We start from the raw sequence: 24,499 nt of genomic DNA, 5'->3' as shown, positions 1-24,499 counted from the left end.
TGCTAATTTCTTCCCTCGTGTTGATTTCCGGTGACGTGACGAGCGACACAATCACACAAAGAACCATCAAACAAAGGTTTCAAGTTTCAGGATTCTTTAAAATTGCAGCTTGCACATGGTTTTTTACATTTTACAGGTTTAATTTCCTCTGAGAAAACAAAACAAAAACAAAGGCCATGAGCTCTGATGTGAGCTGAGGTAGCACAAAATGAACCCGACAAATCGAATGTGACTAATAATGACAATACAACGGGTGAAATCCAGAATTCAGAGAGTGAGTAATTGATCGGGAGTAGATTTAAAAACAGAGCCTGCAGTGAAAGGGTGACAGGTTTCATTTTCGGCAGTAGGCCACAGCTCCGTACGCCACGACGCCAACGACAGCTACTAAAGCGGCTCCTCCACACAGCAGCTCCGTGGAGCTCAGAGGTTTGGTCTCGGGAGCAGTGGCCTGTGGCTTTTCTGACGCTGCTTCTTTACTTGAATGTTCCTCCTCTGCTGAAAGAGGGATCTGTGAGAATTTGAGTTGCTCTAGATTTTCTGCCGGAGGTTCTGCTGCCAGTGGCGCGAGGATGGCCGGAGGGTGGAGCCCCTGAAGAGAAAGGAGTTCCTCAGCTTCAGAGATTGTGGTTGAAGGGACCGGGGTGGAGGTCGCAGAGGGGGGATCGAACCTGACGATAGGCAGAGGAGGCAGAGCCATCGGGGGAACCACCTGCCTGAACTCTGCGGGCTCCTTCTCCACCTCAGGCTCTTCTGCTGACACCAGGAGCTCCTCAGTTTCCGGAGCCTGGAGGTCCTGCTCCTCCTCCCTGAGCTCCACCAGCTCCCTCTCCCCACCTAACACACTCAACACACTCGTCTGCAGCTCCTCATCGTCCTCCTCCTCTTCCTCTGATCTCCTTGCCCTCTCCTCCACCGCCTCCTCCAGCATCTCCACCTCCTCTCGCTCCAGGTGAACCATGTCGGAGTTGAAGGAGTGGTTCTCCTCTCCAGCCAGAGCCGCCCCGTCGTTGCTGTCGAGGCTCTTGGCGTCCTCGGCGTCCATGTCGCCCATCGTTGACCAGGACTCTGCCAGCAGGCTCTCGCTCTGCCAGGGCCCAACGCTCTCTGCGTGGGTCGGAGGCAGAGCAGCGGGGCTGGGGCTCAAGGAGCTGGCCTCCCCACCTCCTCCATCCCCCCTGCTCAACTCGACTGGGGCCTTTCCCTCCAGAATGACAGCTGAACACTGCAGAGAGAAAACAGATCCGTTTTGAAGTTTTAAACATTTTGAGTGAAATAAACACTCAACACCATGGCTGAGCAATTAATGCCAGATTGAAAATAATGGATTCAGAGCACCAGGGTTTGTGATGTCACCAATCCTGTCAGCTTGTGGGTGGGGCTTAGTAGCTGGAAAAGGCTCTTTTGGTCAGACTAAATTTTGGTCTGTTGGTCCGAGGCACCTTTCACACGTGATGCTTTGCAAATTACCTGCAATAAAAATCTGTTAAAATGAGCTCAACCAAATTCCCTGTGTTTGGACTCTGGATAAGTTAACATTTCTAAGTTAAACTGCTTTTTAAACCATTCTTATCAATTAAGCACAATTGTGTCAGTGTCACTGTGACATCAGTGGAAAAAGTTGCTCGGGGGCCGCTCTGCAGTACAGTGGCTGTGACTATCTATATCTTCGACCTGCATATCTTACTATGTTTAGCCACTATATGTATCTCCATCTGTCGCCCACGAGTGGAAGCTATTTCAGTGATTTCACATGCGTGAGAATCCACCGACATTAAATGGAAGAGAATTATCATTCATTATGTCTGAGACATCAAAATTCCGTCTGTCTTCCTCTGGTTCTGACCCAAACTTTGATTTTGTCACTTAATTTCAACGATAAAGAAATCCCAATTTCTAAATAAACACAAAGAATATGACTGTATAAATGTTTTTTTTGCAGGAATTCAGTTTGAATATACTTAAGCTGACCCTCTTCGCTTTCTTCTCCCACGTTTCAGCTTTGATTGCAGAAAGAATTCAACCCCCACCCCCGTTGGGCCCCAGAATAGATTTTCTCAACACTTGCTCGTCTCTCACTAATCTTGTATCACACTCACAACATATGGTCTGTTTGTGTCTTCTCTGGTTCCACATCATGTCGCCTAACAAGAACAAATCCTTTAACAGGGGCTGGAGTATCCATTACATTTACACTCAACCTAAGTTGTAAGTCCATCATACACAGTAAGAGCTAATGCTGTTTAATGTAAGCCAAACAAACAGTTGTTTCCTGTTTCAGTTTGTACCATTGTCCTAGAAGAATAAAGAGATAAAATGTCAGTAATGAGCTTGAAAGAACTGGTGACATATGTTTTCACATCTGAAAGAAATTCGATGGATGTAACCTGCAAAAAAAAAAGGTTTTTGACTGAATCGCTCCATAAAAACAGAATAAATTTACATTTACATCTGACTGGAACATCTGGACCAGTGGGTGGAAGCTCACATATTAGAAGTTTTTGTTTTTTACCCCTGTAGTTTCTGAACAATAACATGTCACAAGGGTTCCTATGATATAAAAAGTAAATGTTCAAACTGTAAAAATTTGGGGAAATAAAAGTTTCTAGGTTTCATTCCTTTTCATTATCACTTTGAAAACATGCTCTCGTGTGTTTCTGATGAGTTGCCTCACAGGGGAAAGTAATCTCTCTTCCTGACAGTTGTGCAACAGTTTGGTACTTTTAGTTCAACACAGACGACAGCAGCTCGACACAATCACTACAAATCTGAATAATCTTTGAATTAGTCTTTGAATCAACATTTCCTCATTTTCAGTAGTTTGTGCCAAACTGTTTACATTCATATATATATATATATAATTAATATTCTTCATATTTCCTTGTGTTTATATTGCATGCTCACTTATTTATTACTGTTACAGAAGGTTTCTTATTCGTACTATCCCCTTTGTTTCCCAATTGTGGGATTAATGAGGGATTATTTTAAATATAAATAGTTTTCTTTTTTTTTTTTTTTAAATTTATGATTTATTATGAATGTAAATATATACCCCCCCCCCCCCCCCCCCCCCTCCCTTACTAAAGGCCTTGACATCGCTCCTCCCTGAGTCTCCCAGACATCACTGACTTAATGACCCATTAGCTGCCATGTCATCCTTCTACACAGACAATATGGCAGATTTCAGTGCCACTCTTAGGCAAAGCTGTCCGCACAAACATTTAAAAGCTTTCACACACAGACACACACACACACACACACACACACACACACACACACACACACACACACACAAACACACACACACACACACACACAGTCTGCGTCCCTGTCTGCACACAAACCAATCAACCTTTCCTTGTCTGTGATCCTCCTGTACGTACTGGCCTACTTGAGTAATTGGATTGCCATTGATTCCATCCCAGAGATAACAGACTCATAGTGAACTGAATGATCAGTGTGATTCAGCCCACGCTTCCTGTGCTGCTGTGTGATGAGGACAATATGATGTCAGATTCCTCGATTTACAAGAGGTCACCTTTGAATGTCAACGTGGAAGACGAAGACAAACCAGCTCCTCGCGTCTGTGTCTCTGTGGTGCAAAGTGAGATCTTTACCCTTCACCACACCGGTGACCCAAAACGACCCCTCTAACCCTGACATGTTTACATTACACTCAGGCACACAAAGGCCTCGAGAATCAAATCACAGTCTTGATTCCTGCAGCAAAGTGCAATCTGCCTCACTTTTCAGACTTTCCTGTGATTTCAAGCTTTAAAACTTTCTGCAATGTGAACAAAACAGGAATAGTAACGTCCCGGTGTACCTGTGTCCTCCTGGTGCTGTGCTGTGTGAGTCTTTAGATGACGAGCAGAGGCTAGAAATCAAAGTGAGATCCAGACACGAAGCCACGGAATAACAGAAAGGCAGACATGCACGCTGGAGCTGGCACAGGAATGACAGGATGGACAAGCTGTCTCTCTCTCGCTCTCTCTTTCTCTCTCTCTCTCTCTCCCCCCCCCCCTCCCCATTTAAATCCATGACATAACAGTTGGCTGCAGAGGACGCAGTGGTGACTTTGCTGTCTGTCCTCAGTGAGAATAATCATGACTAATGGAAGTAAATAGTGAAAGAAATGACAGAACAAGTCAAACAAAGTTTTTCAGAGTTTGACCTGTGTGTTCGTTGTCTGAGGGGTGGAGAGGGGTCCGTGGGTGAGCGTCTCGTTCAGGTCTGTGCTCTGAGTTCAGTGTTTACTGCTCAAACAGCAGGTTGAACAGTGTGTGCCAGTGACACTCAGTGGAAAATGCATGTCAGACGGGGAGAGGGGCTATTTCTAAAGCTGAACTTTCCACCTTCTAGTTCCCTCTGCTGGCAAGAGGCACGACGAGACAGGGAACTCTGCCAGGAGGCTCCATGTGGTTTACTAACACTATATGCTAACATATACATTGTTAGTTTACCCATCTTACAAAGCTGACAGCTCAGGATTTATATCCAAACATAGAGAGCTCTGCATCAATGTCGGGCACCTGTGCACATCTCTGACCTGCTTTTATCACCAACAGGTCACTTCAGTCTTCTGACCAGGTCATTTGAAGTAATTTACTCAAATTGGCCTCTGTCTAGTTTTCCTAACGTGGCCTCATGTTTTAGTTTTTAGGTTATTTTATTGTTAATTTTTAACCTTTCTACTTGTGTGAAACTCGTTTTGACTTTACTCTATGGAAGGTGAGAGACCACATAATGAACTTACTGACTTATTTACTCGTTTGTAAAAAATAAAATTGTCTCTAGCTACCTTTGTCTCTAGCTACCTTTTTCAATTCACTGTATAAAATGCAGTCATTATAAAACCCTTTAATGTATAAATACAACAATATATTGTATGATATAATAGAAATGATATAAAATAAAACATATGACATTGGACTCACGATTCATGCCATTAACCATAAAAAAAAATCACATGCAAAACAAAATAATAATAAAATCGTGATATATGGAGCACTATTCAACACAAAGTACAAAGTGCTACACAACAGGAAACAATGAATAATAATAATAATAATAATAATAATATAATACCATCTCAAGTAAATTAAAGAACATACCTATCATATATTCTCATTATTATTATATCTAATCATTTAAAATATTTTTACATGGAAAAAAAAACAATAATGCAACCTCAATTAAAATGGAACAAGATCATGTGAAGCTTTTGTAATTAAGCTTTTGAATCTTTTCTAAAAATATATATATATACGGCACGTTGTGAATATTACATATTATTGTTAAAACGTAGTTTAATTTACTATAATCAAATAGTCGGTACACGTTCAATAGAAATGTCAAATTAAATAACTAAACAACCAAATCAATAAAATGAATAAACACTATTTTCTTCTTCTACGCGGAGTTAAAGCGCCTCTCGGGTTCGCGCGTGCGATTGGCCGCCGGCCGGAAGTAAACATCACGTGACCCGAGGAATCAGCTGACCCTCCGGAGACATCTTTACGAGTCACGACTGCGGCGATTGATTCAAAGCTTCTTCCTCCGACTCTCTCCGGTAAAAAGACAAACTCACGCGTCTGGGTTCGCTCCTCGCGTGTTGTCCACGTCGCTCTCTCTGTGTTCGAGTCGTTATTGTCGTTTAGTTTTCCTCTCTCTCTCTCTCTCCCTCTCTCTCTCTCTCTCTCTCCCGTGTCGCAGGCCCGGGCGGATCTCTTTGACAACTGCAGCCATGGCGCTCAGCGATGCCGACGTTCAGAAGCAGGTAACGAAGCGATTTCACCTTCGACATGACACGATTCAAAACGTCCTCCTGCATCTGCAGCTGACAGAGAAACCACACACACACACACACACACACACACACACACACACACACACACAGGGGTTTTATCTTGTTGTCACACCGGCTGCCATTTTAATTGGAAGCGAGCGTCGGTGCAGGGGAATGACATTGACAGTGTAAGCTAGCACCTGAGCCAAACATGAGCCACTCCACCACTTTATACTGCCGATTTAACGAATGAGAAATAAAGTGGTGGGAGAACTAAGCAGCCATTTTGTGTCCAGTGTCGTGTGGAGGTTGTAGCCGGGATGTGGAGGCTCATGGTCACATGATGAACTCATGTCAGGGGCCTGATGAGGAACCGGGGTGAGCTCAGACAGAGGGAAAGAAAACCACACACACACACACACAACAGGAGCTAATGTGGAGCCACACTAAGAGGCTGATTATCTGCTTTATCGTGGGTTTCTCAAGTCACACGTGTGTGGAAACTAAATCAGCACAACTATTCCTCATGGTGGTGTGAGAAGCTGCACCAGTCACTTCACAGCAGCACAACAAAACTCTGCTTTCATTTTTGAGGAGCGCTGCCATCCAGTATGTCACAGTACTCATGTATTTATATCATACTTCAAAGTCCTCTGAGCACCTGGAGGACAAAATACTCTGTGTTTTTAAAGTTTCATTCATTCATTCAGTTTCTTTCAGTCCATACAATCAATCCCTGCAAGTCATTTGACGTATGTTATTGTATTTAATAATACATTTCATTTTTAAGTTTAAATTCTTTATTTATTTATCTTTAAGATTTTCGGCTCCTGGCTGAAGGATGCGGTTTTAAAGTTTTCACTTGGTAAACAGTAAAAAAAAAAAAAAAAAAAAATCCAATCTAAGGTTGATCAATTATCACAATGCTGAAGTATTATTTTTATAGATATTTATTATATCTATTTGTTGAACTTCTCTATTGCTATTGGTGAAAATATATATACACACGTATATGGAAATGACATTTGACCTTGCTTGGTTCATGACCTATGACATTGGCTCATTTGTTGTGTCCCATGAGCAGCAAGTTAGAAATAGTTTTGTCTCAAGATATAAAATATAACTTAAGTTACTTTGAACCAACACAACTCTACTCATCATCCCTGCAAGCACTTTCAAAATAAAATACATCCATTAAAGAAAATTAATTTTCGCTTATTTGAAAAAAACAATATTATTCCTTTATGTCATGTTCAAGGGTGGATGACTGTGGGTCCATCCCTGGTTCTTCCAATCCATTTGAACTGAACCTCAAACTGCTGTGTCTGCAGTGTGTGAATGGTCAATGGTGTATGATGGAACAATTAACCATTTCCAGCTTCTTTTTGAGGAAGTAAAATCACAATATGGGAAGTGTATTCTTTTTTTTATTGTGAAACATCCAGAATATTTTTTCCTCCAGATCATTACAAGAGTATTTGGTGATTCTGGAAAAACCCTGCTGTTATTTTGAATGTCTCACAGGAGACAGATGCGGAGGCTAAAACCTGACAAATCCTGCTTCGTGGAAAAACTTTTTTAATATTATAATGTACATTTTCTCTTGTTTGTGTTGACAGATCAAGCACATGATGGCCTTCATCGAGCAGGAGGCCAACGAGAAGGCAGAGGAAATTGATGCAAAGGTATAAACACATGTACACATCAGCTGTAGACATTTTTATTTGAGCTTTTAGACATTTTTATCCCCTTGTGAATGAGTCAGCAGCGGAGTGATGGGAAAATCATGAAACAGAAGCTCAACTTGAACTGGTCATCGTCAGCACCTTCAGTCCAGAGGCCGTCAGAGCCTCTGACTTATCCACCTCCAATGTTTGGAAAATACAAATAAAACCTTTTCTTGCACCAGCGTTGTAGAAAGTTGCCAGCGCACAGAGACAAATACAGTTACATTTATTTTAAGCTTCAATTCCAAGTTTGTTTTTCTTTCTAGCTGCAAAAAAAAAAAAAAAAAATATTTATAATAAAATGTTCAGGCCGTGCAGATTTTAGTGGACGTACTTTAATTCTGGTGTTGTAACGATGATCCCTGCTGAGTGAACTGTGTCTCCCCCTACAGGCGGAAGAGGAGTTCAACATAGAGAAGGGCCGTCTGGTCCAAACTCAGAGGCTGAAGATAATGGAGTACTACGAGAAGAAAGAGAAGCAGATCGAGCAGCAGAAGAAAATGTGAGTCATGACGAGACATCACAGGACACATCGTCTTCAGAACAAAGAAATAACTATGTGTGATGCCAAGTTCCCGTAATTGTATTTACTTGCTTCGTCCCACAATGACTCTTTTGTGTCTCCTGGGTTTTCACTGCAACAAACATAGCTCACTTAGAAATCTAATTCTTTATTTGTCAACATTACAGTCAAATGTCCAACCTGATGAACCAGGCTCGACTGAAGGTCCTGAAGGCCCGAGATGACATGATCTCGGTAAGACGCTGAACATCATCTGGTTGAAGTGTTGAAATATTTAATGGACATAAAGGAGCTGGATTATTAAAGATTCTGTGTAAATAAGGAAACGTTTGTGTGTTTGGATCGATAGGAAATGCTGAATGAGGCTCGCCAGCGGCTCGCTAATGTCGCAAAAGACCAGGCGAAGTATCCGGCTCTCTTGGATGGATTGATCTTACAGGTTCGTTTGTACTCTCACTTTATAGAAAGTACATGAAATCAGGTACCACTTTATTAGGTACAGCTAGCTATAGTGTAACAACCTAATACAACAGTCCTGCAACAAATCTTGATGTTCGGCTTACGTCGAAACAGTTGCTGAGGCGAAGTCAACTCAATGTTGTTAAATTGTTTGAGATTTACAGACAGATTTATATCAATTCTTGAATTCTTCCATACTTCTCAGTGTCCATGTAACTCCTTCTAAAGCTGTGATTCTCAACCCAGGGGTCCAAGATCATTTCTTGGCATCACCAGATGGTTGTGGAAAATAATATTTAAATACATATTCAAAATAAAAAAATTTTGATTTGTTTTTCCATAAAATTGTCTGTACCAGTGATGTGAATATTATTCGATGTGATTGTGAGAGTCATCATGTGCACCAGTCTAATAAGAGTTGGAACATAAGGGAGGGGAAGATAAATAACCAGACTGTTGTCATAGCCTGCTTTTTTTTTTTAAGGTATGTGTTCCTAATAAACCGCCCCCTGAGTACATAATATATGATAAGACTGTGTTGACATCAGAAACTGAGGTTTGAAAAGCTTTTCTAATCTCTCACACCAGGGACTCTATCAACTTCTGGAGTCCAAGGTGACGATTCGCTGCCGTAAACAGGACGTGCAGTTGGTACAGGTGAGATAAGTGACCGAGTGAACGTTCAGACTTGATTTATTCATCGGTTTTTGTAACGGGTAAAAAATATTTGTACATAAATTCACGGGTGACAATTAAATCAAATGGTTGAGAACTAAAGTAAGTAACAACCCCTTTTCACATCTAACTCAGTTTATATGAAGACTTGTCTGCTGCAAGGATTTGGCTTCTTCTCCTCAGCCCAAATAACTGTCAGTGCCCAGTGAATCAAAATGGATCACATTAAGACAAAAATAGTCGGTGGTGAAAAACCTCCTCAGTGCTGCTTTTGATAGAATCAAGCTAATTACGTCGTCACAGAGGAAACAGCATGTAGCACATGTGTTTGATCACGGATGAGGGGTCGGGTGCATGTGATAAGACGTATTATCAGAAGAAATTGATTCTTTATTGTGTGTGAGAAGAAAGTAAATGAGATTTCACTGTGACTCTTCTCTCAGGCGTCCATCCAGAGGAATATTCCCATCTATAAAGCAGGTGTGAAGAACAACCTGGAGGTCCGCATCGACCAGGACAACTTCCTCTCCCCAGACATGTGAGTACCATCACACTGGAAACAGAAATCAAACCTCACCCAGTAAATATTGCTCCAGAATTGAAATGTTGACGTCTCTGGATGTGATGTTTGTCTCCTCGCAGCTCTGGAGGGATTGAGATCTATAACGGCAACGGGAAGATCAAGGTGTCCAACACTCTGGAGAGCAGACTGGACCTCATGGCTCAGCAGGTAAGAAACAGAGATAGCTCATATTAAACCCTCCTCCTTTATCTTGGAGACTAGACTGCTGAAATATTCCTCTATTCATCTATTTTTAATCCCTTCTTTTTCATTTCATATTTAAACATATGACATTAATGTATATTCAAGTTGATGTTGAAATTTGACCAAGTAAGAGAAGTGTCTCTTACATAATAATTGTATTTTCCATGTGAGCAGCATTATTTAGTGTTTAATAAATTGTGTCTTGGTTTTGTCTTTTAATTATGATCTATAAACATAAATAATCTGCATATACGTACTTATAGTTAAAATGGAGAACAACTAAACTACTTACTTGTCATATGTATTTTGCCAACCACCACTTGACCAAATGAATAGATAAATGAAATTACCAGCAGCAAACAAAAACCAGATCACGAGTCCATAGACATCTGATGTTTGTTAAATATCGTCTCCAGCGAAATTCTACACATTAAGTTTAAATCTTTGACTCGTTTGTTCTGTGAGCAGGTCTCTGTCGCTCTGACCTTCTGCACTCACACTCTGTCCCCGTTCAATGAAGCATAACGGACTTTAAGGTCAACGGACATTTAATCGTCTGAAATTGAATTAGGATTTACAAAAAGAAAACAAGCATAGGACATAACAAACGTATGTATTTGACCAAGATGAGATTGGTGCCGCTCTCAAGTTACCAGAACTTTAAATTTACGTGTAAAGTGACATCACTTATCTCAATGTGGAGATACTGTTATTTATATTTCATGTGTCCTGTTGATTTAAAGCTTTGTGCTTTTAAATTGGTTTAATTTATATTTCACCTAATTAAAATTTATCTGTGTTGTCAATCGGTTCTTAATTGTTAATCTGGAAGAGTCAACAGAAACAATTTGATTATTTCAATCACAAGATGATGAATGACATTTTTCATTCTCTTCTTCCTGTTTTTTGATTTGTTCTTCTTCTCAAACACTGAATCAAGCAGATCATCTGAAGATAAATCCACGATGACATCATTTCTTTACGTAAACACATTTCTTCTGTGTTCGCAGATGATGCCTGAAATCCGAGTGGCTCTGTTTGGCGCCAACCCAAACCGCAAGTTTATGGACTGAGTCGCTGTATCAGAGGAAAACAAAATCCCCCTTTTTATTTTTATGTTGTCATATGAAAGACGTCATTCCTCGTGTCTGTGAAGCGACGGAATCTCCGATGCAGAAGTTGTTGTTGTGTGATGTGTTGCTGTATTTTTTTCTGTGCATTAAGGGACGAGATGAAACTGCAACTCCACGTTACAGATGTGCATCCTCATCATCTTCATCAATGGATGTGCACAGCTGTGATGACTCTGGTTTACTCTGCTGCTTCCCCTCCGAGGGTCTCGGTTTACACTGATTAGTCAGGGATGACTGGATTGGCTGGATGTTTTAACAGGTTCCCCTCTAATTGGATCAAGCTTCATGACACGCACACGTCATCTGTGCCACAGCTCTCCCTCTGTCATTAACCTCTCCCCCACATTATAAGTTGCATGGGGCATTGTGTTGCTAATGGGTGTCTGCTCCAACCAATCAGACAGAGAACAAAATAGCATCCCAGTGACAAAACCCAAGACCGTGCTCGACCTTCCACAGTTAATTTATTGGCGTTTCATCGACTTGTCTGTTATACTTTTCTGTCATGAGTTCAAGAGTGGGTGCTATCATTCCAGAGCGGGCACTGTATGTATATGAGGTTTCCAGATTAAATTATATGTATGTGTGGTTGTTTATTGCTTTGTTTTTTTTTGATTGTGTCTAAACCTGAATATGTTAAATTGTGGAAAATGTAAAACATAATAAAATATAAATCGTTAGTAGCACATGCTTTTTACAGTTTTTTATTTGTATTCAGACTGTCCTCGCTGCCGAATTCATTTATTTTGTAACACTGGCCATTCATGCTTCATTCATTAGTTTATCACATGGTGTTTGTCAGACAAAAATGCCCCAATTATCCGGTTGCTCCGAGTATTTTGCTGACATGCTGACAGCGGAGTTCGGAAAACAAGAGGAGTCTTTTGGGAGACGGCTGAGACGCAGGACGTCAGGAGCTCCCTCTCGCTTGTGAGTGTTTATGATTCTAAAGTCGCTTCATTTGACTGTAACTTTGTTTTTTTCAACCCTCTTGTTAAAGCTTCCACGAGGATTATTTCAGTTTCCTCCTGGAAACGTCTGATTCAAGCTAAACGGTCACGGGCAAGTTAGTGAATGGACTCTTGTCGGCGCCGTAATGCAAGATGAGCAGCATGTCATCATGTCCTTTAAAGCGAGTCGGTCAAATGTATTTACCAGTTACACTGCAAAACCTCCTGCGACCTCTCCTGCTCCCGATGCAGAGACTGAAAGTTCATTAATTCGTGTCTCACACAGTATTTCTTTCTTTACAGGACCAGATCCCGCTCCAGCCGAGGGTGAGTGACCATGTTCTAGGACGAGGAGGAGGACAGCACCCAAACATGATCTCAATCTTCCAGTCTGTGGCCGCCTATGTGCTCCTCCTGGGGCTCATGAGGGGGACCGATGGGATGCCAGACCCCGCCCAGAGGGACCTGCTGATGCGTCAGGAGGCGTCCAGGCAGACCGGGGGCCGAGTGGCCCTGACGGCGGCCGAGCAGAAGTTGGGAGCGTACCTGCATCGGCAGAAGGAGCAGGAGATGTCTGCCGCCCAGTTCCCACCGGCCATTCACTTCTTCAAGGCAAAGCCTCTCATTCAGAGGAGCTCCATCTTCAAACTGCTGCAGAAGATGCCTAAAGGTGATGATGTGAACAGGCCGACAGATCTTCCCTCATGTTACAGCCGCACAGCAAACAGAATATCTTCTTCTGCTTCTAGAACACTTCTTAATGGTTTCCAGTGTTAATAGATATATTGTGCTGTAGGATTTATCTGTGCAGAGGTGTTTTAATGTGGATCTGTTGTGGAAGGAAGCTTCAGGGAGTCGGAAAATCTCTCTTCTTCCCCAGCAACTAAATGAAAACTGAAATTCAAGAGTAATTTTTAATTAGAATTCTTGTTCCACAGAAAAATGTGACAGAAAATTACAAATTGACTTTCATGACGTCGAAAACAATGATAAACTGTTTGACCTGGTAACCGGTGCTCAGGGGCCCATTGTCTCATGTCCCCTCAGTCACCATGTCATATCCCGACAGGTGCAGCCCTCCACATCCACAGCTCCACTCTGGTCAGCGTCGACTGGCTGGTGAAAAACGTCACCTACAGGCCTCACTGCTACATCTGCTTCACGTGGGACAACTCGGTCCGCTTCCTGTTCTCCGACCGCCAGCCGTTCCCCCGGTGGGACTGCTTCTACTGGCAGCTGCTTCAGACTCTACGAGCTAAAATGGGAGACCCCACGAGCTTTGATAGCAGGTTGAAGGAAGATTAAAAACTCAAGTCGAGATGTAACAAGGGAACTTAAAACAGAATATTCGTTTTCACTTTCTGGTGTGATTTTTCTTTCCAGTTTGATGCAGCACCTCACTCTCTTCACCGAGGATCCAGATAATGAGTATCCTGACCAGGACGTTGTGTGGGAGAAGTTTGAGAAAGCCTTCATCGCAGCAGCGGGGCTCATCACCCATGCTCCTGTGCTGAGGGACTACTTCTACAAGGGCCTGGAGGAGCTTCACCAAGACAACATCATGTATCTGGAGCTCCGGAGTGGCATCTCCAAGGTTCTATTTAACTCGTTTTGATTCACACTTGATCCCTGCAGCTCCAGCCTCAGTAGAAAGTATCAGCAGATGTGACGTTGCTGCAGAGTGACATGAAATATTTCATTTTCTGGGTTTGCAGACGTACGAGCTCGACGGAACCATTCACGATAAGATCTGGACTCTGAACACATTTCAAGAAGTCACAAAGAAATTTGTGGCTGATCATCCAGACTTTCTTGGGGCTCGCATCATAATTTCTGTCCACAGGTAAATGAATCCATCCATATGATTTAAAGGTCCAGTGTGTAAGATTTAGGTGAAAGGGATCTATTGGCAGAAATGTAGAATAATCCTCATGATGTTTTCACTAGTTCGTTTTATCTAAATTGTGTGAATTGTAGTTTTCTTTACCCCAGAAAAGCCCCTTTATATTTAAATACTTTATATTTACATCGAGGGGACCCTCTCTATGGAGGCCGCCATGTTTTTAACATTAGTCCAGACTGAACACTCTAAACATTTTTTGAGTTTTATGACAACTGAAGCTACCACAGGTTCTCTTTCATGTTTGGGTGGGGAGGGTAACGTGAGCGGTGTTCAGCTGCAACATGCAACTTCAACACTAGATATCACTAAATTCTACACACTGAACCTTTAAGGTGAAAAAAAGAAGGTATTATTATGTTTCTCAGCTACATATTGGGTGTAGCTGATGCTGCATGTTGCCTGATCTTATTGTACTTAATCGTGTCCTCGCTCCTGTGGTCGCTCCCCTCGCTGCCTCCTCCAGGGCTCTGAGCGTGTCTGAGGTCAAAGAAGCCATAAAAGAGGCCATTCAGCTGCAGAAGAACTTCCCAGACGTAGTCGCAGGCTTTGACATGGTAAGAAGTAGGAATGAGTCACGTTAAGATTATAACCTTATCTGTACTGCTTAGAGATCAGGTACTGAAATAGTTATCTTTGTTATTTACTTAAAGGTCCAGTGTGTAGAATTTTGTGATATCTAGTGTTGAAATTGCAACTGAACACCCCTCACCTCACCCTCTCCTTCCAAACATGAAAGAGAACCCTAAACACAACCCTAACCCTAATTTCAGCCCTAAAAAAAAGTTATTCAAAAATATCTTGTACTTTTGATATTAGATTTGGTGGTTTGACCCATTCTGAAGGTCGTAGAAGCTCGGGGGTGGTACCAATGGATCAGGCATACCCACATTAGTTAGATGTTGCAGCCACCTCCACTGGGCAAACTATAGCATGATCTAAGAAGTATAAAAGCTCCACCTTAAACAGGTGAGGACTGACGGGACTGTTTCCCTGCAGCTCCACCCTGCACTGACCTAATCTATGAATCAATGCTCTCTTGGATGAATTTATAGCCGCACCCATAACAATCATGTTAGTGAACTCACAGCCTACGTACTCCAACATTCTTGGGTTTAGGTTTTATTTATTCATATTTGACATGGAAGGAAAAAAAAAGCATTTAAGGTTTTAGCGGTGAATCCTGAATTCCATCAAAACTAACAAAACATCAATATTTAATCAAAAACAAAACCCCTGTCCAACAACTAAGAGTAATAATGATTATTATAATAAAGACCATAGAGTATAAGTTAATTCATATCTCAACAAAACATCAGCGTTCATCTTAACATTCAGTCTCTGATGAAGCCCTGGGACTGGTATCTGGGTGTTGTCTCGTTGATGTAACCACAAAGAGAATAAGGGCTGAACAAGGCAGCCATTGTTCTCAAAGTTTGCTGATCCTTAATCCTAATTGCTGTTTCCAGGTCGGCAGGGAGGACAGCGGCAGATCTCTATGGTACTTCAGGGAGGCACTCTCTCTGCCAGCTGACCTTGGTGTCACGCTACCATATTTCTTCCATGCGGGGGAAACAGGTGGGTGTGCAGGAGCTCGGCGGTCAAGTTCATTATCATCTATTGCAAAGACGAATGCTTTTTTAACTCTGCACCTTTTGTTTCTCTTCAGACGATGAAGGCACCGACGTGGATCAGAACATCCTCGATGCCCTTTTGTTCAACACCACGCGCATTGGGCACGGCTACGCTCTGGCACACCACCCGCTGGCAAAAGAGCTTTCCAGGAGAAAAAATGTGGCTGTGGAGCTGTGCCCCATCTCAAACCAGGTTGAATTATTTAGCACATCGGAAAAGAAAATGTCTCCCTGCCTGTATGTTAAGTTTGACCTCTGGCCTCCAGGTGCTGAAGCTGGTATCAGACCTGAGGAACCACCCGGCCGCTGTGCTGATGTCTGAGGGCCACCCGATGGTGATCAGCTCCGACGACCCGTCCATGTTCGGCACCACAGGCCTCTCCTACGACTTCTATCAAGCCTTTGTGGGCATCGGAGGCTTGAAAGCAAACCTGGGCACTCTGAAGGAACTGGCTGTCAACTCCATCAGGTTGGGATCAACAGATGTTAACTGCAAATACCTTTTAGTTTTTACAACAAGTTCAAAAGAATTATTAAGTCTAAAGTATTTAATATTTCAGCAAATCCCCTTAAAAGACAAAAAACATATGCAGATAAAAATAAAAATCTGGATCCAGTGGATTTAAATGTGGTCTCACTCTGACTGTTAGGCCTTGGAGGTATGTGGTCGACATTTGGAATGACTGGAATGTAGGTTAGTGTAAAGAATATAGTGTTGCATTGGTTAGAAGTGTCTCCTCGTAGGTTCGAAGTTCTGGTTCTGAACCTGCCGAGCGGTTGGTGCTGTTCAGTGTGTTTTTAGAGATTTACGCTTTAAGCTGATTGTAGTGTCTCAGCCTCGTCTGTTGTTGGTTCACTCTCATTAACACTTTCTTCCTCCTGCAGGTACAGCTCGCTGCCCGTTCACCTGAAGGAGAGGGGTCGCGTCATGTGGGAGAACAAATGGGAAACTTTCATCGCTGATCATTCCTGACGACTGAACCAAAATGTATCCTGTTTGACTTGAATGTTTGTTTTAGTTCTACACTGATTCAACATTACCAGCCTTTAAGTAAAACAATTTAAATGCCATGTGAAGTGCCTCTTGGGATCGGCTGTTTATTCTGTAAAGTAAAAGGCTGATAAGAACATTGATGAGTAGGCTGCCCTGGTGTGATAGGTGATTATCACAGGAGCTTCTGAAAATCACTTGGAACTACAGACAGAAAAGCTTTTTTTGTATTCAAAGCAAAGAAAAAAATGAAAATCACTACTCCATGGCAGATCATGTATATTCCTTTTAAAGATAAATGTCAAAAACATGATAATAAAAATCGAAACCGTCCAGTGAAAAACTCAAAGCAAACCAGGTTGGTCTGTTTTTTTTCATGCAGTAATGGCTCATTTCTCATATTGTCTTCTTGGGGCCCAGCAGATGGTCTTTTATGAGATTCTGAATTTTCCAGTTCTGCCCAGTGCACTGCTGAACGACAAGCTTGTAGTAGCTGTTTTCGTCCATCGCAATTTCCAGACATCTCTTCGTATCTCTGTTCTGGATCGGTCCGTCCTGGGTATGAAACAGTTGGTTTTTTGTTTGTCCTTCAACCTCTGTACAGTGGCTGAGACGTGTCGTACGAGCACATTATTGGGAAACACAAGTGCAAAAGTCACACAACAGGAACACAACCAGAGCGGAAGTGAGCGACGACAGATGACAATGAAACAAGCAGAGTTACGTTCTGTGATCAAGTGAGCCGACCATTTTTATTTACGTTCTATCTGTGCATCTCTCTCTCTCTCATAATATCCCTGATGTCTTTTTCTTTTTAATTCTTGACTTTCCTAGTGTATGTTTGTTCTCAACTATTTCTCATGTTGGTTTCAATTTTTTTTAAAAAAGATGCCTGTCTGTTTGAGGTGCTACGGTAAAGCTGCTCTGAGCGCTCAAAAAGTAGGAACACACCTGTACCATAACACCTCAAACAGACGGCATCTGTTTTTTAAAATTTTTATAACACATGTATACTTTTGTGGTTGTGGCAGTTGTATTGATGCAGCTTTTTTTATTTGTATGATGGCTTTTGCATTCGTGTTTTGCATTAATATGCTTGTGTGGGACACCAACAGTCTTTAGCACCAATTTCTGTTGTTAAAACTGAAATATTATTCACCTGTTTGAAATCCCACAGCATGTGGAACTTCTTCTGCACGGCCACTTTGCACTCGTACAGCCCCGGGTAGACTCCAGAGCCGGAGTCGACCAGACAGCGGTTGCTGTTGTACTTGTGAGATTTGATTCCACCGATGTAGATCTGTCCATCAGTACGATAATAACAGTGCTGCACCAGAGAGAAGCAGTTATTCTTCAACAGATGTAATCATAGTCTGTCTCTATTACAGCTTTTACAGCCACTTTTTATTTTAAAATTTAAATTTTTGTTTGAATGTCGGAGGAAAACATATTAAAATGTAACATTTACAGCACATCAGACATCAGAAGTCAGAACAGACACTAAGTGAATGGCCTAATTAGCCTGTATTAATGTTTAAACATACCTGAGGAGAGTAGAAGTGACATTGATAAACAATGGGAGTGTTCCCAGGAACTGGGCCTTGGTCTATACACAGATCTGGCTTCAGGTCATTTATGAGCTGCAGGCGTGGGAAAGTTATTCTTTATAAAAAAATGGTGTCATACATTGTATTGTATCGTGCAACACTAAACATCAACATGACAGCTTGGCCTCCAGCACGCTTGTGACGTCAGACATTGTTCCTCTGGAGATTATTTTGGAAGAGAGCTAATGGCCTGGGGCCTCATTAGGGGGCTTCATTGAACATGGTGATGTTCCAGTCTCCTGTTTGTAGCCGATCACAAAATTTAAACATGGTTCTTATACAACTTTCAACCATTTTCTTTTCTGCCCCCTCTCAGCTCTGGGTCTCTATCGCAACATCCCTGCCTCTCACGTGCAGTCAGATATGATTTTTAAATTTTTTATTTTACTCACAGATCCATAGCCGACTAGGTCACTCAGGGGGTCCAATAAGGGGTAAACATTGTCCAGGTACCACTGAAACGGTTTACAGTTCAGACTCTTCCTCAGCTTCTTCCTCTCTGACACATCCCCAATGTCTATCCCATGATTCTGTGGGAGGAAGTGCAGCGTTCGCGTCAGTCACAACATCTAAAAACAACAGTCATTTAAATTCAGAGGATAAAAAGTTCTCACCTCCATAGGAAGGTTCCAGGCAATGTTGACATTATATTTGTATTCATCCATCCAAACCTCCGCCACCCTCAGTGCGTTCCGCTTCATCATCACACTCAGGTCTGGGAGGTAGGGCTTTGAAGATCGCTCAATGTGAGCGATCTTAGAGCAAGGTATGACCTCCACGCTGCCTCCACAAAGCCACACCTGAAAAACAAACGATATGAGTATGAGAGGACTTGTAGGAAACCTGCAGACAACAGGAACCACTGGTGTTTCCACCTGAGATGGAGGCGTCACAACATATTCAACAAATCAAAGTAAAACTATCCAGTCCTACTTTTCAATTCAATTTTATTTGTATAGCGCCAAATCATAATAATAAAGCTGTTGTCCTGAGGTTCCGGGATCAGAGATATCTGAAATGAGAAAGAAAAAGAGAGAGAGAGAGAGACTATGGGAGTACAAAGTGAAAAAGTCATTGACATGTATTAAAATAAATAAATGAGTGTCGGGGGGCAGAGAGACAGAGAGAAGTGGAGAGGTGTTCAGTGGATGATGAGAGTTCCCCCAGCAGACTAGACCTATAGCAGCGTAACTAAGGGATGGTTCAGGACTCACCTGATCCAAAACTAACTAAAGGCTTTATCAAGAAGGAAAGTTTAACTTTACATGCCCAGATGGTGTCTGCCTCCCGAACCAAGAGTGGGAGCTGGTTCCACAGGAGAGGAGCCTGGTAGCTGAATGCTCTACCTCCTGTTCTAATCTCACAGACTCTTGGAACCACAAGAGAGCCTGTGTATTGTGAAAGTGGTGATCTATTTGGATAATATGATTTGTATGTTTCAGTCTTTTGAAAACACAAGGAGAGCAAACAGTCACACAGAAAGGCTAGAAACACATTATGACAAGACTGTTCTGCACCTACAACAAAAACCTGGCACAGTTCTTCAGCCTTACCCGGATGCCAAGCTCCACGTTTTCCCCGCCATATATTTTCATTCCGCCATCAAGGCTCCCGATCTCGCCGAAGAACTTGCGATCGGCTACAAGAATCCCCATGATGGACGGACTCCTGAGAAGTCGACAATTTGTAAATTAATTGAAACGTTGGCTACTCATAGTAGTGAAAGAGTAGTAAAGAGGGCGGCTCCACAAAAACACACAGAGATACGTGCTCCACTTCTGTAAATAAATGCAGATATCCAGATTTTACTTGCAGAGGTTTTAAGATATTTAAATCCAAATCATGTGCTGTTAACCAAATGAGATGCAGTATAAAGATCTTGAGATGTTTAGATTCATATGCCTGATATTTTTTCATAAAGATCTTTGTATTATTCTCTCACTTTTCTTAAAGTTTGTTTCTGTTATTTTGCTAAGCGATTGTTTAACTTACTTGCCAGGTAGCGAATCGTCCTTCAGATCGTACCATTCTGGTCTGAAGGACTCGTACATGCACCACAGAGCCCAGTCGAAGGCGTCAGCTGCAGGCACGTAGGGAGTCAGCGTCAAGTCATCATAATTGACTCTGTCAAACACTGGTGTGAGTATGACAGTGCGGTCCTCTTTAATGCGAGTTAACAACGGCTCTGCCCTGCACACACAGCGACAGCTCAACTTCACAGAACACAAACAAGATGTTCGATGACAGCTTTACCAGCACAGCAACGCTCCAAAAGAAAAATGAACACACATTACTCAGAACCAACCATTCCACGTGGACTTCGATGTGAGCGTCCAAGATGGCCACCACGTCCCCCACAGCAACCTTCCACCCCGACAGTCTGGCCTGCGTGAGGCCGAGCTGCTCAGAGTGGTGGATCTTCTTCACCAGGCCTGGACGCTCCTCGTTGATCAGGGTGACATAGTCGTCCAGCTTCTCCTTTAAATCCTCTGCAGACAGAAAAGGTTTCATGTGGTGAATGGTTTTATTAATGTTGCTGTAGCTTCAGTCTAGTTACAAAACATCTCGACCTGCAGCTGGTTTTCATTTGGAAATGTCCACCTCTAAAACTTCACCCCTGCATAATGAAGATAATTTCACTGGTGCAACAAGTTAGAAAAACATTATTATATTCATTTATATTTAAAAGAATTGTTTAATATTTGGGGAAATTTGAAACATTCAATATAATGTGTACAGCCAGGAGGTAGTTAGCTTAGCGTAGCATTAACAATGGAAGCGGGGGCAAACCACAGACTGTTTATAAAAATTGACGTTTTATACTCCAGGTCTGGAAAGTGAAGCCAACGTGGGAGTGCCTTAAACCTGTCTTCTCTCGAATGACCAGCAGAGGGCAACACAAGGGTCAGTATATAGAAGTCAACTTCTCACTTGATTTATAACGTCAGTAAAGATTTTAGAAGTTTATCAATCTCATGATGTTCATTTTGTAAATGAAAGCACTGCATGCTCTGGGGCGTGGATACCATGGGATTGACAGCTAAAATAATATGGAGGAAACAAATTCACAGCAGCCTGTATCTCTGAATAATCTCCCACAGCCTCAAACAAGATTCTGTCTCTCACCGTTACTGCTGTTGTCGTCCACCAGTATGATTTCTTTCAGGAGAGGAGCCGGGGTCTTGTCGATGATGCTGCGGATCGCTCTTTTGATGACAGACAGAGCCTCATCCAGGTAGATTAGCACCACGCTGATGGTGGGCAGATCCGCTGGGTACTTCTTCTCAGCACACCTGTGACAGGGAACATGTGTTCATGTGCGTGTGTAGAGATTTTCAGGTGTGTTCTTGTGTGTTTAGAGAGGATTGTTTGTGTAAAGATGATTGTGTGTGGGCTTGTGTGTGTAAACATGATTGTGTGTGTAAACATGATTGTGTGTGTACATGGGTGTGTAGAGATGATGGGGGAGGTGGGGGTCACCTGTGGGGCCTGGTGTCAGGGATCTCTCTGTTGAGGGGGAGTCGGTCACTGAGGAAGGCGTTGTATCCGTACCTCTTGAACAGTTTCTCCGCCTCCCTCTGCTCCTCCTCTGACAGCTCGTGCCCCCACTTACTGAACAGGTACGAGTTGGGGAACAGCTTCCTCACCACCTTCCTCTCCTTCTTCACCTCTGCCTGCTTCTGCCCCACCGGCACCTTCCTCTCAATCTTGCCCATCAAACTGACTGTGGACAGAAAACAGAGAGGAGGATGTTTTCTGTGTCTGCCTCCCCGTAAAGCGAAAGTTACTTAGTGAATCCATCGATTACATCATCAGCAGGAAATTGCTCAGTATCTAGTTGTGATCACTTATGAACTGTAGTTAGTAACTCTAACCCTTTAACTTGAAACGGATTCAGGAAGCGTTGGAAATACGTTTGTGTCATAGACTGATAATCATTGTGGTTCACAGCAGAATAAACAGAGAAAATTATCTTTCACCTGAGTTTGATTGCTTATCTGCTGAATTTTTGAACATGAAGTGTTGCAACACTTTCTGTAGTCATTTCAAAATAACAGCACTCCAGGGCTTCTGTTGACCAAATCCATTGACAGACAGTTTGAAAAGGTTTTTTTTTTATTTATTTGCAGGAGCAGAAGATGCACGGCTTCATACTGCATAGTACTGGTATTTATTTGAGTACACAGGACAATAGTTTTCTCCAAAACGTATTGTTGAACTGAGAAGCTAAATATTGTGCATTGAATTGATATTAATGTGAATATTGTGAGAGATAAAGTTGCACAAATGCCTTTCTTTGTGTATATTTATGCTCATAGGTTGAGCCTCCTCAGTGGGTTTTTTGGAAGAACTCAGGATGGTAGATCTCAACTTAGGTTTGGAATTAAAAAGTGATCTTGTGCTAGTTTCTGGCTCTTAAATGTGATCATTGGTTGATTTGTCTTTGCACTGTTGGTTGGATAATATATGAAATATAAGAAATTGGTCTCTGGGGATTTTTTTTTTTACTACTTTTTGACACTTGCAGATAAAATTATTAATTCATTTAGAAAATAACCATATTAACTGATGCATATCAAATGATGCAGCTCTTCTCCCTATAAACACATTTTGACTGGATTCTAGCATGAAGCATCTAATATAAACTGTTATATTTTAATTAAATCAAAGCAACTTTAATTTTAAAACATTTAACCCTGTTATAATATGAAGCCTCCTGTATTGGATCATAACATCGTTTTTCCATCTTAAATATCAAGTTCAACCTAAACTTTGATTTAAAACTCTTTTGACTCACGCAGCCGATTTATATCCTTTTCCATCTTGTCCATCCTTCTGAGCATCCCCTGGCCCCTGAGGGAATCGTTGTGGTGGGCCGTCTCGAGTCTCTCCGAGTGGGTATGGACCTCATTCTTGATGGAGCCCAGGAACACCAAAGCTGAGGCCGTGACAAAGGCCAGAATCGACAGTTTGAAATATCTGGACCTCATCCTGCTGCTGCTGTGTCGGCTGTGAGTTCAAGTTTGGTGTCACATTGACAGAAAAAAGGAGATGAAGGTAATTTAATCTCAGGTGCTCCCTCCCTCTCTGTCCACGCACACACACATGCAGTGACCTATCATACCTGAGTGATCTGATATCCTGACGTTCACAGACGTGTGCTGGTGGGTCTCAGCTCTTCCTCCCTGTCCCCTCTGCACCTGGGGGACAAGGTGTGTGTCATTAGCTGTAGTGAGCTGGGAGGAGATCTGCAGCCAACAGGAGCAGCTCTGCCTCAGGCCAAACAGGCATGCATGTTTTCTCAGGTTCGAACCCCCCTGTGAACCTGACTTTCGTATCAGTGGAGGAAAATCAGTGTGTGTTTAAGGCATATCATGGTTTCCTTTGACAAGGAGAACAAATTCAACAAAAGACATGATTTAGTTCGGTTTTATTTCTGTGTCATGCTCAAAGTTTTTGTCTCTTCTGACATAAACACAGAAGAAATAAAGAATAACAAAAACAAACATGCTTATGTGAAAATGTTAAACTCTCTCAAACAGACCGCTATATTTCCCAAATCACCATTAAACAAACAAAATATTATACAAGCACAACAGCATAAAACTTTATCCAGACAAATCAGATCTTCTTCTTCGGGCCTGATTAAATACCAAACTAAGAAAGTGCATTTTATTTGTGTGAGGTCTTAAAATTTCAATTAACAATAAAATAACTTATGTAGGATGGATAGATAGAGCACTGAATCTGTTCCGGAAGCTTCTGAAAGGCTGTTAAACCCATGCTATTGTTCATTGAAATATTACGAGATGCCCATATTGATTTGTCTTTCAACAGCTGTAGAGAGCCAAACAGGACCTTACATCCTTGTGTTATCCTACACTTTCAAACCATCTGTCTTTTGTTTACTTTGTAAAACACACTTAATCAAGGAAGGCAAACCTGAATCAAAGCAAAGGTACTGTTTAGAAAAGCAGTTTCCTCAGTTTCCACCGGGTCAACTCAATAGAGTGGAAAATAGTAAATGTCTTATTTACCAAAAAAAAAGTATTTTTTAGACAAACACTGGCATTGTTGGACATAATGTTGGCTTCTATATTTCATGTATTCAGGTGATGTCTGGAAAAGCCTGCCATTCAAACCTTGTTCTGAAACATTTTTCAGCAATTCTACTTTCATTTTAGTCAATTAACAACCTGAATATTATTGTTTTCTTCTGCAATCTGCGAAACAATGAAGGGAGGAGTCCCTCTGTGTTTTCAGACACAAGAGTTTTCACTTTATTGTACATGAAAAGATACCAAGTGCGACTGAAGATATCATATGAAATCAAAATCCTAATCCC

General features: G+C 41.9%; 4 protein-coding genes and 1 long non-coding RNA gene across 8 annotated transcripts; 3 read left to right on the top strand and 2 right to left on the bottom strand.

Annotated features, from left to right (window-relative positions):
• Positions 1–77: 77 nt before the first annotated feature.
• LOC109632738 (bcl-2-like protein 13) lies at positions 78–4,292 on the bottom strand. 3 transcript variants are annotated; one of them, XM_069520419.1, is made up of 3 exons: positions 3,827–3,964; positions 1,339–1,470; positions 78–1,225 (listed from the first exon to the last, which is right to left on the bottom strand). In XM_069520419.1, exon 3 carries the CDS (start codon positions 1,052–1,054, stop codon positions 335–337), a length of 720 nt encoding a protein of 239 aa, XP_069376520.1. In that variant the 5' UTR covers positions 1,055–1,225; positions 1,339–1,470; positions 3,827–3,964; the 3' UTR covers positions 78–334. The 3 variants fall into 3 exon arrangements, with proteins under 3 accessions (XP_069376520.1, XP_069376521.1, XP_069376519.1); XM_069520420.1 differs by lacking the exons at positions 1,339–1,470; positions 3,827–3,964 and adding an exon at positions 4,175–4,292; XM_069520418.1 differs by lacking the exon at positions 1,339–1,470 and having other exon boundaries at positions 3,827–4,014.
• A 1,137-nt stretch (positions 4,293–5,429) lies between these two features.
• atp6v1e1b (ATPase H+ transporting V1 subunit E1b) lies at positions 5,430–11,754 on the top strand. The gene is made up of 10 exons (XM_020092193.2): positions 5,430–5,572; positions 5,716–5,779; positions 7,408–7,473; positions 7,908–8,017; positions 8,206–8,272; positions 8,388–8,477; positions 9,086–9,154; positions 9,616–9,710; positions 9,815–9,902; positions 10,949–11,754. The coding sequence occupies exons 2-10, from the start codon at positions 5,747–5,749 to the stop codon at positions 11,009–11,011; spliced, it is 681 nt and encodes a 226-aa protein (XP_019947752.1). The 5' UTR covers positions 5,430–5,572; positions 5,716–5,746; the 3' UTR covers positions 11,012–11,754.
• Positions 11,755–11,895: 141 nt separating this feature from the next.
• Positions 11,896–16,895, top strand: ada2b (adenosine deaminase 2b). Of its 2 annotated transcripts, XM_020092189.2 has the most exons (10): positions 11,896–12,001; positions 12,325–12,691; positions 13,091–13,310; positions 13,405–13,615; positions 13,737–13,864; positions 14,388–14,478; positions 15,391–15,499; positions 15,591–15,748; positions 15,822–16,024; positions 16,441–16,895. In XM_020092189.2, exons 2-10 carry the CDS (start codon positions 12,394–12,396, stop codon positions 16,526–16,528), a joined length of 1,506 nt encoding a protein of 501 aa, XP_019947748.2. In that variant the 5' UTR covers positions 11,896–12,001; positions 12,325–12,393; the 3' UTR covers positions 16,529–16,895. The 2 variants fall into 2 exon arrangements, with proteins under 2 accessions (XP_019947748.2, XP_069376515.1); XM_069520414.1 differs by lacking the exon at positions 16,441–16,895 and having other exon boundaries at positions 15,822–16,181.
• Positions 16,809–23,144, bottom strand: LOC109632689 (probable polypeptide N-acetylgalactosaminyltransferase 8). Its single transcript, XM_069520413.1, has 11 exons — positions 22,952–23,144; positions 21,634–21,877; positions 21,280–21,446; positions 20,459–20,642; positions 20,146–20,343; positions 19,707–19,821; positions 18,768–18,953; positions 18,546–18,683; positions 18,091–18,186; positions 17,706–17,873; positions 16,809–17,101 (listed from the first exon to the last, which is right to left on the bottom strand). The coding sequence occupies exons 1-11, from the start codon at positions 23,142–23,144 to the stop codon at positions 16,943–16,945; spliced, it is 1,848 nt and encodes a 615-aa protein (XP_069376514.1). The 3' UTR covers positions 16,809–16,942.
• LOC138406833 (uncharacterized) lies at positions 17,220–23,660 on the top strand. The gene is made up of 4 exons (XR_011240236.1): positions 17,220–17,283; positions 20,982–21,057; positions 21,305–23,211; positions 23,309–23,660. It is a non-coding gene; the product is annotated as an uncharacterized lncRNA (long non-coding RNA).
• The last annotated feature ends 839 nt before the right edge of the window (positions 23,661–24,499 follow it).

The sequence above is a fragment of the Paralichthys olivaceus genome, chromosome 23 (genome assembly GCF_024713975.1).
Source record: "Paralichthys olivaceus isolate ysfri-2021 chromosome 23, ASM2471397v2, whole genome shotgun sequence".
In the NCBI taxonomy this organism is placed as follows: Eukaryota; Metazoa; Chordata; class Actinopteri; order Pleuronectiformes; family Paralichthyidae; genus Paralichthys; species Paralichthys olivaceus.
The sequence above is the reverse complement of the archived record's forward strand: the minus strand, read 5'-3'. Positions and strand labels throughout refer to the sequence as shown.

Excerpts from the sequence above, each read along its gene's own strand:
- atp6v1e1b (XM_020092193.2), top strand. The coding sequence starts at position 5,747 with ATGGCGCTCAGCGATGCCGACGTTCAGAAGCAG. Across the intron at positions 7,474-7,907 it reads CAGAGGAAATTGATGCAAAG|GCGGAAGAGGAGTTCAACAT; the intron begins GTATAAACACAT and ends CTCCCCCTACAG. Across the intron at positions 9,903-10,948 it reads TGGACCTCATGGCTCAGCAG|ATGATGCCTGAAATCCGAGT; the intron begins GTAAGAAACAGA and ends CTGTGTTCGCAG.
- LOC109632738 (XM_069520420.1), bottom strand. The coding sequence starts at position 1,054 with ATGGGCGACATGGACGCCGAGGACGCCAAGAGCCTCGACAGCAACGAC.
- LOC109632689 (XM_069520413.1), bottom strand. The coding sequence starts at position 23,144 with ATGAGGTCCAGATATTTCAAACTGTCGATTCTGGCCTTTGTCACGGCC. Across the intron at positions 19,822-20,145 it reads GACGATTCGCTACCTGGCAA|GAGTCCGTCCATCATGGGGA; the intron begins GTAAGTTAAACA and ends TCGACTTCTCAG. Across the intron at positions 17,102-17,705 it reads TGCTGTGGGATTTCAAACAG|GACGGACCGATCCAGAACAG; the intron begins GTGAATAATATT and ends TTTCATACCCAG.
- ada2b (XM_069520414.1), top strand. The coding sequence starts at position 12,394 with ATGATCTCAATCTTCCAGTCTGTGGCCGCCTATGTGCTCCTCCTGGGG. Across the intron at positions 13,311-13,404 it reads CCCACGAGCTTTGATAGCAG|TTTGATGCAGCACCTCACTC; the intron begins GTTGAAGGAAGA and ends TTTTCTTTCCAG. Across the intron at positions 15,749-15,821 it reads TGTGCCCCATCTCAAACCAG|GTGCTGAAGCTGGTATCAGA; the intron begins GTTGAATTATTT and ends TCTGGCCTCCAG.